At 46.8% G+C, this 13,825-nt stretch overlaps 1 protein-coding gene across 1 annotated transcript in view; it reads left to right on the forward strand.

Annotated features, from left to right (window-relative positions):
- Positions 1-13,825, forward strand: part of MROH1 (maestro heat like repeat family member 1) — an 87,622-nt gene that overhangs the window by 12,036 nt on the left and 61,761 nt on the right. The window contains exons 2-8 of the mRNA XM_042464492.1: positions 2,351-2,496; positions 5,425-5,556; positions 7,085-7,247; positions 8,488-8,586; positions 10,097-10,248; positions 11,175-11,315; positions 12,500-12,592. Of these exons, the coding sequence (XP_042320426.1) occupies positions 2,351-2,496; positions 5,425-5,556; positions 7,085-7,247; positions 8,488-8,586; positions 10,097-10,248; positions 11,175-11,315; positions 12,500-12,592 (926 nt within the window). The remainder of the gene's footprint in view (positions 1-2,350; positions 2,497-5,424; positions 5,557-7,084; positions 7,248-8,487; positions 8,587-10,096; positions 10,249-11,174; positions 11,316-12,499; positions 12,593-13,825) is intronic.

The raw sequence follows: 13,825 nt of genomic DNA on the forward strand, positions 1-13,825 counted from the left end.
GAAAAGTGGCCCAGATTCCCTCCTCTGCTCCAGTGGCATCCAAAGGGGTCCAGCTGTGCCTAAGGGGCCTTTGTGGTTATTGTTAGCCGCCTTCCAGTGAGTCTTGACAGTGAGATATTTCCAAGCCCTCCTGTCCTCCACTGCTCTGCTGAGCTCCTATAAATTCATACCTGTGACCTTCTTAATAGAGTCCATCCATCTAGCATGCTGTCTTACTCTTTCTACTTCCCTCCTCCTTTCCCAGCATTATTGCCTTTTACAGTGATCTATGCCTTCTCATGATGTAGAATCGTGAAATCATAGGACCATAGAGTTGGGAAAGACCCCAAGAACGGCCATCCAGTGCAACCCCATTCTGCCATGCAGGAACTCCCAATCAAAACATCTCCAAGAGCCTCTGTTTAAAGACCTCCAAGGAAGGATACTCCCCAAGAATCTCCAAAGGAGTGTATTCCACTGTTGAAGAGCTCTTACTGTCAGGCATTCCTTCTAATGTTGAGCTGGAAGCTCTTTTCCTGTAGCTTGCATCCATTGTTCCCTGTGGTCTCTTCCAACTTTATGATTTTATGATTCTGTGTTCTAGTCTCTGGAGCAGCAGAAAACAAGCTTGCTCCCTCCTCAATGTGACATTCCTTCAAGTATTTAAACAGGGCTCTCATTGTATCACCTCTTAACCTTCTCTTCTCCAGGCTAAACATCCCCAGCTCCCTAAGGCACTCTTCATAGGGCTTTATGGTTTCCAGACCCGTCACCATTTTAGTTGCCCTCCTTTGGACACATGGCTCCAGTTTCTCCACATCCTTTTTGAATTGTTACTCCCAGAACTGGACACAGGGTTATTCCAGGTGGGGCCTGACCAAAGCAGAATAGAACAGAATAGAGTGGCAAAGCAGAATAGATGTGGCTGAAGTACAACAGCCTCAGGAACAAGCTCTACCACATAGCCCCCAAAACCTACAAAAAACTATGGATGCCTGCCATGGAAGTCTTTGACTTCACATACAAGGGCCCCAGTCTGGTTATTTTGGCTTCCAGGGAGATTTCAGGCTTGATCTGTTCAAGGACCCATTTGTCTGTCCTTTTGGCTGTCCATGGGATCCTTGGCACTCTTCTCCAGCAACACATGGTTTTCTTCCCATTTTGTTTCTTACATGCCCTGTTCTCATACCTGTTCGTGGCGATGGGGGTACAATGGCTTGTATGGCTCTGACTTTAATGTCTAGTTCTCTCATAGCTGTCTTTCCCATTCTTAGTCTTCTTCTGATTTATTGACTGCAGTCTCCATTCTGCTCAATGTTTGGTCCAAGGTATGGGAACTCATTTATCATTTCTATTTCCTCATCTTTGTTGAATTTGTGTAGATCCTCCATGGTCATTATTTTTGTTTTCTTTAGATTCAACAGTAGGCCTGCCTTTGATCTTCTTTAGTAGTTGTTCCAGGTCCAAGCAGTTAATGTAAGGGCTATATGAAACATAAATGAATGTCATGTTTAGACTCAGGGACCTGTCTTTAGGATATGTCATTATGCACATGTATGCAAATACAGGCATTCCAAAATCAGGGCAAAATCAGAAATATGGAACGCTCCTGGTCCCAAGCATTTCAGATAATGGATACTCAACCTGTAAAGTTAACTCTACAGCCACCTCCGCTTCCAAGGCCTGAACAGGGCTGTTTATAACCCTTTTTCTTGGAGGTCCCTCATTCATAGGGTTGCCATAAGTCAAAGTCAGGTTGACAGCAAATAACAGCAACTGTATAACATCAGTCACCTACTGCAACCTACTGGAGTTGGAAGACCTGAGGAAGGCTGTTCATAACAGAGTCTCTAGTCTCCTATTTATAAATTTACTACAGTGATCCCTCCATATTTGCTAAGGTTAGGGTGAAGGACCTCTGCGAATGTGGGAAAACCACAAATAAAAGAACCCATTTCTTTTTACCTAAGAGAACACCTTTCTAGGAATCTGCAGGTCCTCCAATGCAACTCTGAAGTCAACATCTGCCAGAAGATCATAGAATCATGTTTGAGAAGCTACAAATGCCTAGAAAACTACACTTCTCCCTCCATATTTACAGATTTGATTGATATGTTCTCTCTAGGAATATCTAGGTCCTCCTCCAGTGCAACTCTATGGTCAAATTTAACCTGCCTTGGCATTGTAAGACCCACGCAGTGGCATGGCTCTGTGGTGGCTCTATCTGACCTGAAGGGTAGATGCTTCCTTTGGGTACTTCTTGGGGTCTTGCAAGAGGAAGGGCCATGGATGTGGTGGGATCCTCTGGAAGGCTGGAGTAGCAGGACCTCAATGGATGGGAGCGTCAATCCTTTCTTTTCACTTCCTCCAGGGCTGGCCACTACGCTGATGGATGCCACCACAGATAAGGACCCGATGGTCCACGAGCAAATCTTCAGTGCCCTTTGCTATTTGGGCGGGCAGGAGCCAGAGGAGATCTTGAATGCCTGCGAGGAGTACCTGCGGCAGCATGACAAGGTAAGGCCACCATCTCCTCCATTGCGAGGGGTGTCTGGGCTGGATCTTGCAGCGTCTTGGGCTTGCCTTGGCTGAACATGCTTGCAGCTAGGATGCATGCAGAGGAGACAAGAGGTATGGGGAGAATGGAACTGGGGAAGTCACATGCGGTTGGGGGTGGGAAGGAACCATTCTGGTGCGGTGGCCAACCATGTGGCCATAAAATCTGAAGTGCAGCCCTCATCATGGCAATCATAGAATCACAGAGTTGGAAGAGACCCCAAGGGCCATCCAGTCCAACCCCCTTCTTCTGCCATGCAGGAACTCTCAATCAAAGTACCCCCAAAAGATGGCCATCCAGCCTCTGTTTAAAGACCTCCAGGGAAGGAGACTCCATCTTTCTCCGAGGGAGTGCGTTCCACTGTCGAACAGCCCCTACTTTCAGGAAGTTCCTCCTAATACTGAGGTGGAATCTCTTTTCCTGTGGTTTGAATCCATTGCTCCATTGTGTCCTGTTCTCTGGAGCAGCAGAAAACAAGCTTGCTCCACCCTCAATGTGACACCCCCTTCAAAGACTTAAACAGGGCTATCATGGCCCCTCTGAACTGTCTCTCTGGCAGGAATGGGGAAAGTTGTGGCTTGTAGGGTAGATGCAGCTCTGAGGAGACAGCTGAACCCCCAAGGGCTTACCCTCTCCCCTTCTTTTAATGTTTTTCAGCCACTTTATAGACTGGAAAATGCCCCCAAGTTGTCATGAAAATGTGATTCTCTTGCCCTCCCGCACCAGGTGCCAAACCCTTCAAATATCAGCTACTGTATTTGTAGTCTAAATTCTAGAACAGGGAGTGAGATTGTATCACTTCCAGTTGTGCCAGGAGCAAAGGTGTGTGGCATACAGGTGAGGGGTAGGTACATGGTGCTCTCCTTTCATAGTTGCCCATACCTGCCCCTGTCAAGGTGGAGCCTCCCTTCTCCAGGAATCCAAAATTCAAAATATCCCAAAACTTTATTAGCGGTGGCTGAGATAGTGACACCTTTCAAAGTTTGTTTCATCATCATCATCATAATTTATTTATATCCCGCCTCTCTACAAAAGCAATTGAGGCGGCTTACAAAGTTAAAATATACAGTCCAAACCCTCAACCCCCCCCTTAAAATACAGTTAAACATGTGCACAATTATTTTAAAAATGTTGTATAAAATGACTTTCAGGCTACATGTAGAAGGTGCTTGTCAAACATAAATGAATTCTGTGTTTAGATTTGGGTCCCATCTCCAAGATTGAGTATAGATGCGTGTAAATACAGGGATTCCAAAATCCAAACGTTTCCAGTCTCAAGCATTTTGGATACAGGGGACTGGACCTGTAGTGGCTCCCAAAGAAGTGTCCAAAAATACAGGAGGCAGTGTTTGTCTTTATTTATTATTTTTTAAAAAGCACCAACCAATGTCTATCCTTTTGATTCCTTCTCCCCCCAGACCAGGCCTTTGGCGAAGCTAAGGGGTCTTGCCCACTCAAGACCAAGCCAAGAAATACACTGGATTATAACAGGAGTTTAGTTCATAACAATACACTGTTAGACAGCAACAATTATCTCCATTCAGTTCCTGTGGGAGTTGCAGCCAAACTCAGAAGTAACAGGGAACTGTGTGGTCTATGTGTGTGTGGAATATGACATTGCAGTCCCCGCTAGTCAAAAGGTCCCAGTGATTCAACTTTGCAGGCCTCAGTTCCTTTACACCATTTGTGGGGCTGAGAGCCTGGAAGGGGGGAAATATGGAGCAACGTCTGAATCAAAAGTGTGTACCATAGATTCACAGAGTTTTAAAGGACCACATGGGCCATCTAGTTCAATCTCCTGCCATGCAGGGTACAGATGCCCATCCAATCTGTTTTTAAAGACCTCCAAAGAGGGAGAGTCTACCTTCCAAGGCAATCTCCTCCACTCTTGTCGAGAAGTTCTTCCTCTTAACATTTAGCTGGAATCTCTTTTCTTGCCATTTGAACCCATGGATTCATGTCCTACCCCTGGGAGCAGCAGAACACGCTCTTGCTGAGGCCTTTCTTCTTCTACTCCTGCCCCATTAGTAGATCGGTTGGGTTTGCCTTTCTGTATAGCAAAATGGGGTTGGATGGATTGCCCGTGGGGTCTCTTCTCACTCTAGGATTCCATGAATAGGTTTCCCAGGGTAGCTCTGCCTACTAGAAAGCTTCCTCTTGGACACAAGGAGCCCCAGCAGCCCTGGGCTTGAGTTGGGCCCAAAGTGGCTCTAGTTCTTTCTGCTGTGGGGAAAATCCTGGTGTACAGTTCTCCTCCTCAGTTAATGTGGAAACAGGAGAGGATATGTGGCCAGAATATTGATTGCCCCAAAGTGGAAAAGTCAAGAATTGCCATCAGTTGATGGTTGGCTATTGAAGCTATCAGAAAGAGAAGAAATGGGCAAACTCACTACCTGGATAAATTGCAAAGATGTAGAGAGATCAGACGAGGAATGGTCTGATCTGTCTACATCTTTACTGCCCCCCAAAAAAGGATGGCAATAAAAGAAAAGAGCAAGAATATCTAAGAATAAGACAGAACAGTAAAAGTACTAAATGGGAATTATAATGATACTAGTAATAGGCTGTATTTATTGTATATGTTAAGCTTGAGAATATTTTTTGAATGATTATAAAGAAGAATAAGTCTATATGGAATATTAAAATGGAACAAAAGATACTAGAGAACTAGGGGAAGTATGATTAGGGGAAGTTTATTTTGTTGACATAATATGACAACTTTATGTAACATAAGATGTGTAAATTTGTAATTACTGTATGTTTGATAATTTAAAATAAAACAGGATTGGGGTATGGGGGAGGGACATTGCCCGATGGGCTTTGTGCTGCAAAAGGACCCGAAGGTCCCTGGGCTGGGATCTCTGACCTCCTCTTGCCTCTCCTCTCAGCTGGCTTACCCCCACCGGATCATCATCCTGAGGGCCATGGAGGCAGTGGTCAGGAGCAGCCTGGCTCAGCTGGACAAGAGCACGGCCAAGATCGTTATCTTCTTGGCCTCCAATGAAATGACCAAATCGAAGGTACGTCCTGGAGCTGTTACTTGCTTACCTGGTTGGGGCCACCATAGTGATGTCCCATGACCAGACCGGTGGCTTCTAGGACCCTTGTCACCATCATCTCAGCCCCTCAAGTGGGGGCTTCCTTTCCTATGGGGGCTGTAGAGGATGCAGTCCAGCCGCTTCTCCAAGCAGATGGATTGTGAAACGATGCTTGTCAGATTCATGGCCAACGTTAGTAGCCGGCTTTCCAGATGATTCAAAATAAGAGCTGTAATTTATTTTAAGCAGACTGTTAGAACTAGGACTGTGCAGCATCTGAACAGGATGACACCAGAATGGGGGAGAAATGGGCCTTTTGAGCTGTACAGACAGGTCCCCTTTGCAGATTCCCTCTGCCATGGATTTATTATTTTATGTTGCACTTGTTATTATTCCTTAGAAGTAGTTTCAGTTTTAAAGGCTTGCATTGTGAACAGTTGTCCAGCCTAATGGTGGGAAAGAGAAAGACACTGACTGTTACTGCAAGCCTCTAGGGTCATTTAGCTTGGGAAGGGATGCAAGAGACTGAGGGCCTGAAAAGGGATATAGGATTGGAACTGGATGTTTGAGCCCAGTTCTGGCAAGAAATGTTCTGAACTGCTGTGATAAACTTACTGGTTCATCCATGAAGCCTGATTACTGAGTTAGCAAGAGACAGGGCATCCCACCTTGTTCACAACTGGCTTGAATTGCTCTCACATATACTAGGATGGAAGATGGACCATTCTTGGACACTTTGATTTCTCCTGCACTGTACATGCAAAATATTTTGTAGTGTATAGTGCAGAATGTCAGTATCTGAACTCTACAGCCCTTGGAAATTGAGAGGACCCCAGCTCAAGGGACCCATTATCCAGTCATGGGGATCAGGTGTTGGTCCTGGGGTAGTCTGAGCAGAATGTGTTGCTTAGGGGCCCAATTCTACCTCTAGCTGTGAGGGGAAGCTGGGACCTATCAGCTGGAGAGCTGAGAAACATTCCCCTGCTGTGGAGCGTTTGCTGTATCCATTAACTGCCTTACTTGGCTGCAGACATTTGTGTCAGTTTCTGGTATCCATGTTTTGGGGTTCTGGAATGGCAGCTAGTTCCAACTCAGAACACCAAGAGGTTTGAAGTCTTGGGGAGACCATCATCTGAAGGACTGTGATGCTTTTTTGTGCTGTAGAGCACCCACTGCCTCCCATTTACCTCCAGTTCAAAATATTTTACTGCAAGCAAAGTGTGCCAGTCTTTGGTATCAAACAAATTCTTGTAAAGACCTGGAATGGCAACTAGTTCCTGCCCCGTATGTGACCCTTTGGGTCATTCTTCCTACCTGAAAGGGGTACATGATGCTCCTATGTTGGTTTTGACTTTTGCCCTGGGTGACCACTTTGGACTTGGTTGCATAGACATGCCACACTCATGGGCCTTTTGCCCGCCATCTTGTGCCATTGTAAACCAGCCCAAGGAGTCGGAGATGGAACGGAGCACCCCTGGTTCCTAATGGCACCCCTTTCTGCCTGGTTCAGGAGGTCATCTTTGAGTGGCAGCAGGCGGCCAGCAACGTCCTCGTGGCGGTGGGAAGGCGCTTCATCAACAAGGTGATGGAGGAGGTGCTGACCAAGTTCCAGCCGGGAGTCCTGCCTCACTACTTCATTGTGCAGACTTTTGCCAACCTCTCTGTGGCAAACGGTACGAGGCGGCATTCTTCCAAAGCCATTTCTCCCCCTTCTCCTGCAGCCCCAAGAAAGAAAGGTTCGGGGGGTTGCTCTGGAATCATAGAGTTGGAAAGGACCCCAGGGGCCACATAGTCCAGGAACGGACAACAGTGCAGAGGTGGAGTCTATGGTTCCACACTGCCACCTTCCTGGTGGGCTTCACTGGTGTGTTTTGGCACACCTGATGTGATACCACATAACTTCCACCTTCCATTTGGGCTGATTTTCAGGCATTTGTCCCTTTTCTGTATTTCTGGGGCTTTGGAGGGTTAAGGGAAGCATATTACTGTAATTTGGGCACACTTGGGCTGATTTGGGGGCAAAAAATGGATCTGGGGCTTCTAGGAGCCTGCATTCAGCCCACCTTCAATCTCGCCCAGCCCCCTGCCACACAGGAATCTGCAGTGTTAAATATTGTGCAGTCTGTAAAATGAAGGCCAGTCAAAGTGAAATCCAGAAGCTGGGTGCTAAAGTCAGAGAGGTGCAAGTGGGCCCTGGACTAAACTGAGCCAAAGGTGTGGAGAAAACGATTGAATCTCTAGTGTGTCCCCCTAAGCTTTACAGTCGGCCCTCTGTACTGGCAGGCTTGCCATCTGCAGATTGGACTGGGAGAGATGCTGAAGGTGATGGTGGGAAGGGAGTTCTGCCAGGCAGACACAGCGGTAAAGCAGACCCTATTGGAAAGCACCTCTGGAGGCAGAGGATCTGCAAGCAAGGCAAGCGTATGTGGATACCACTGGTCCAGGAGAGAGACGGCATAGGAGTGGAGCGATTGGCTATGAGCCAGCTTCTGTTTCCCCAAAGTCCTGAAGCAGAGCTGCTATAGGTACCCTGGTGTACCCAGTGTGACTTTGCTCCAGCCACTTTTTAGCTGAGTGGGTTTCTTTGCTACTGTTAGATCTTAAAACCAGTGTTGGCATGCCTGTTCAAGGGTGCTGGCCTAGGTACCAGTGGTTCCCTTCCTGAAACATGAACTTCAGGGTTCAGTTGTTCATTAAGAGATGAAGGATGTTCACCTGGCTTGTTCAGCAATTCCTGGCCAAGCTCTAGGAAGGTGGCTGGTACCTGTGTAGGGGCAGGTGGCTTTCCCTGGAGTGGGCAAATGTGAAGTCGATGGCTTTTATGGCCAGTGTTCGCTGAAGGACTTGGGTCTAATTCTCTCTCCCTCTTCTGCCTCTTCCGCTATTTTCATAATTTCCCTCCCCTCTGCTCAGTTTTTGGGATGGTGCCTTTCCTCAACTCCATTCTGGGGACCATGCTGCCCATGTTGGCGATGGCCAAGCAAGACAACATGAAGTCCGTCTTCTGCTACGGTAAGAGGACGCACCTCTGCTCCCGGGGCTTTTCTGGTCCAGAGCTGGAATGACGAAATGCAGGTGGAGGCTTCTTTGAGGTCTGGTTTGAAGAAGCAAGGAGGTGGGTGGTCTGCAACTCTGCAGAATCTGGTCTCTGGCCAAACATGGAAATGTGCCTGAGTGTGTGTAAGAGAGAAAGAGTCTAGATCCAAGTGAAGAGCTTCTTTTTAACACATGGACTGAATAGTCTTCCCAAATGTCCCACGAGAACCTTCTAAAGTTCTATGTCAGTCTGTTTCCTGCTTCTGGATTCATCGGGTGGGCTCAGCATGAAGGGCTACCTGTTGTTTTAGCTGTGTGAGTTTCCTGGGCTTTTGGCTGCTTTCAGGAAAAGATGGAAGAGTGGATCTGTGTCAAGGAGACTTCTATGGAGTGCATGTGGAGAAAACGATTGAATCTCTAGTGTGTCCCCCTAAGTTTTACAATCGGCCCTCTGTACTGGCAGGCTTGCCATCTGCAGATTAGAGCATCCGTGAATGGCCTCAAACCATTCTCCTCAATGGTGGCATGTGCACCACGGGGCACACCAGCGCAGTCCCGCATACATTGCGCTGACATTGACTATAGTAGTACTTGAGGTGCTGCAGTATTTGGCATCTGTGGGAGGGGGGATCTGGAACGGAACCTCTATGGATACGAAGGGCCGACTGTATTTATTTATTGTCTCAAAAATAAAAGGTGAACGAGCAGCATTAAGCATATATACTGGAAGAGATTATTTTGCTCTTTTGAACATAAATTTAGGGGCTGTATATAGAGCCCCAAAAGGGTGGTGTGCAGCTGACCCTTTAACAGCTAGATTGGGGCTGCAGCAACCACAACTGATCCAGCCTTTGCAGGCTGAAAAGAGGAGCCACCAAAAGTGGCCTCTTTTGGCGCCCTGCAAAGGGCGTGCTAGCTGTGTTGCTGTGGCTTGACAGCACTCCTTTAGTACTGCGTTGTGCGGATGCAGTGCCAGAGGAGCACCGTGAGCCGTGCGCCATGTTTCATGGCGCCATGGGGGGCTGGAGCCGGGGCATGTGTCGTGAAGATGCTACGCCTTAACTCTGCCCCCATGCTGGCCTTTAAGGCTGGTCTGAACAGCCCCTTAGCTTTCCTAACTTGTAACTAAGCAGGAGAGAGTTTCAGGTAGAGGAGCTTGGTGGGGTTGGGACAGAAGAGAGAGGAAGGGAAGGAAGTGTGATGGAGGGATCTCTGTGAGACCCCAGACCCTTGGGAGTGCCTGGGTCACAGTGGCTGTTCGTCTGCTTATGTCAGTTGTCTGCACTTTTGTTTTACCATCTGCGTTAGAATATATAGGGAGAGCTTGAGCAACAGTTTTAAGGGTGGTGAGGGGCTGGTGGAAGACGAAGCCTGGTCCCCTCTGAGCTCTCCTGTTGCTTTCCTAGCAAAAAAAGAGAGAGGTGGAGGGGTGAAAAGAGAAAGCATGGTGGCAGCGGTGCTAATGGGCATGTAATTGGTTCTGTAGCTTTGCAGTACTTCAGCGAGAGCATCCAGGAGTACTTGGCAAACCTGGACAAGGCTCCGGACCCCACCGTCCGGCGCGACACCTTCTCCAGTGAGATCTTCAGCGCCTATGAAGTGCTTTTCAACAGTTGGCTCCAGAGCCGGGAAGCCAAGGTAGGGCTGAGCTGTTGAAAGCAGGTTGGAGGTCTATGGAGTGGGCAGAAAGTAACGAGAATATAACAGAATGTAGCAGAATATAATAATAATAATAATAATAATAATAATAATAATAATAATAATAATAATAGTTTATTTCTATCCCGCTTTTCCAATTCAGGTCAAAGCGGCATACAAATCCAGATAAAATTACAATAATCAATAAAACAAGATATAAAACGGCATATAAAACTAATACTCGAGTAGCTGAGTAGGGGATCCAGAAAAACATAGCCAGAGTCATTATAATCTCCTGCAGTGGAGAGGATGCTATGAAAAGAATTAATCTTTTCCTGTCAGGACAAACCATGTCAAGCTTGATATCCCCCGGGCTTTGCCTTGATGTCTGTGTCATAGAATAATAGTTTTGGAAGGGACCCCAAGGGCCATCCAGTCCAACCTCATTCTGCCATGCAGGAATTCTCAATCACAGCATCCCTGACAGATGGACATCCAGCCTCTGTTTAAAGACCTCCAGACTCTACCACACTCCAAGGAAAGTTTAGGTGGAATCTCTTTTCCTGTAGCTTGCATCCATTGCTTCATTGTGTCCTGTTCTCTGGAGCATCAGGAAAAAAGCTTGCTACCTCCTCAATATGACATACCTTCAAATGCAAAAACATCCCCAGCTGCCTAAGTCTCTCCTCAGAGGGCTTTATGGTTTCCAGACATAGAAGTTCTTCCTAAGGTTTAGGTGGAGTTCCTTTTCCTGTAGCTTACATCCATTGCTCTGGGGCCTGTTCTCTGGAGCAGCAGAAAACAAGCTTGCTCCCTTCTCAACATGGCACCTCTTCAAACGGCTATGGTATCACCTCTTAGCCATCTTTTCTCCCAGAGAGTCTGTGGTGTGCATAAGTCACCCTCCTTTTCTCCCATCTTTGCAGCTGAGGCTGGCGGTGGTGGAGGCCCTGGGGCCCATGAGCCACCTCATGCCCAGTGAGAAGCTGGAGGAGCAGCTCCCTCGCCTCATCCCAGGCATCCTGGCGCTCTACCGGAAGCCCGCAGAGGCCTACTACGTCTCCAAGGTAGGTGTAAGTGGGAGTGTGAATGTGGGTGGCAGTTCTACAGTTCTAAAGGTAAAGGTGCTCCCTTGACATGAATGTCTTGTCATAACCGACTGTAGGGGGTCCCATAGAGAATAATGGTCCGTGTGCCCATGGAGCATGCTTGGGGCTGCACGCGGGCATGCACACCCATTTTAAATATAGCAGCTCATCCCGCAGAGAGCGAGACCGCGGACTCCAAATCCATACATATGGAGGGACGACTGTATTTAAGTCTTCTTTCACTAAGGAATCACATACTATTCTTATGTGAAGACTATTAACCATTTCTTTGTTGCATCTATCATTAATCCTACTTTTGAAGCCTACAAAATAATACCTAGTTTTATTTATTTACCAAACATGTATTTTACAAATTTGCCCCCTTTTGTAAATTGCGTTACAGATCTCAGTTACCAACCAGTAAAATATCACAGAATCCTAGAGCTGGAAGAGACCTCAATGGCCATCCAGTCCAACCCCATTCTGCCATGCAGGAACTCTCTATCAGTGAAATAGTTGAATGTAGCAAATAAATATAAGAAACTGGACATATCAACCACCTACAAAAAGCATATTATGTCTCCCCTGTTATGTTACCCAACCCACTGTGTAACTATATAAAGCCCAGCATCAATGGCCTAGTGTTATATAGCACACCACATATTATGCAAGACAAACTCATGATACCATGCCAAACAACACAGAAACAAGACCATAACTTTTGTGGGTTTTTCAGGCTGTGTGGCTGCGTTCTGGAAGAATTTATTCCTGATGTTTTGCCTGCATCTGTGGCTGGCATTTTCAAAGACATGGAAGTGTGTGGAGTATATATACATCTGGGACCCTTGTTTGAGAGGAAATGGTTTGCATGTTATATATACCCCACATATTGCCATGCCACCAACCTCTGAAGATGCCAGCCACAGATTCTAGAGAAACGTCAAGAATAAATTCTTCCAGAATGCATCCACATAGCCTGAAAAACCCACAGAAAACTACGGATGCCGACCATGAAAGCCTTCGGCTTCACAGAAACAAAACCAGCCAGCCCCAATCCCATCAGGTCAGTCAGGACAGAATCATGGCAGGGTTAACCCAGTCCTGACAGTGTGAAATGTTCTGGGTGATGCTAACCCCATGTTGTTCTTTGTGCCTCTGAACAGAGTTTGTGCCAGATTCTCGAAGCCTCTGTCAACATCGGGAGCCGGACGTTGGATACGCAGCTGGACACCCTCCTCAATGCCCTGCAGCTCCAGGTAATTTTGGGGGCTGTGGCAGGGGGGCTTCTGTCTTCCCAACCCATTCTATGTCCAGGGATTGTGCAGGAGGGAAGGGACAGGTTCAACCAGCCATACGAGACCCCATTTCCACTTACATTTAAACCAGATTGCGATTTGCCTTTGCTCTGTGTTGGTAAATCGATTCCAAAAGTCCATCATTCCCACTATGAAAGCAGATCTTTTCATTTTCCCCTTGTAATCACTTCTTTTTTGGCACGATTGTGGTCCCCACTACTTTGCGCCACTTCAAAATGCATGTCAATCATCTGCGTGTCATCGGTGACATAAACGGCAGCTTGGCTTGGGAACTGTATTTAAAAAAATAAATAAATGGAAGATTCGATTCATTCATTTTGCAGCTACTTGCCTCACTGAGCTGCCATCGGCCCGATCGCCTGGCTTGCAAAATCAATGAATCAAATCTTCTCTCAATTAAGTAATAATAATCATATGCCCATAGGTCACATCATAAGCACAAAGGCAGCGCTGGGGGTGGGATGATGGATCTACCAAAAACTGAGGAGGGATGGTAAACACCCCTCTGCCATTAGTCCCTCTCCTCCAGAATGATGCGATCCAGACCCATCATTCCCACTTGTTGAACCTGCTCCGGAATTGATTCTTTTCACAAGAACTGCCAAAGAACTAGTGTCAAGAAGGAACGGTTTTTTTGTGTTTGCCTCACTTCATCGTGATTATCACAGTGGGATCAGAACTGGTTTCAAATGGGAACGGTAGTCATATAACCCAATCAGCAATTCGCTTTAAATCATAGTGGGAATGCAGCCTGAGATGAGCATTCTTCCAACCGGACAGAGGTTTAGGTTTGAAATAATCAGCTTTTTGGAGGCAATTGGCTTCCATATTGTAAACTGCATAGGGAGTGCTAGTTCACTGATAAGCGGTGTAGAAATGTACTTGCTATTGCTATGTCGCTATTGCTATAAATACAGGCAACCCTCTGACTGCTTCTTTGCTGCATTCAGATTCCAACAAGCATTGGTGGGAGTTTCTGGGACTTTTCCTCTGCCCAGACATGTCTCTTCCTCCTGCTCCTTTTGGGTTTTTGGAGGAAGGTGCACAGTTTGCTGACAAATGGAAGCGACTCCTGTTTTGAGTCTTGCCCCCAAAGGGCAAGGGCTCTGCACTGTAATTTGTGAAGTGTCCCTTGGCACCAGAAATGTTCTTGGCAGCTGGAGAACAGGAGCA

The sequence above is a fragment of the Sceloporus undulatus genome, chromosome 4 (assembly GCF_019175285.1).
Source record: "Sceloporus undulatus isolate JIND9_A2432 ecotype Alabama chromosome 4, SceUnd_v1.1, whole genome shotgun sequence".
Lineage (NCBI taxonomy): Eukaryota > Metazoa > Chordata > Lepidosauria > Squamata > Phrynosomatidae > Sceloporus > Sceloporus undulatus.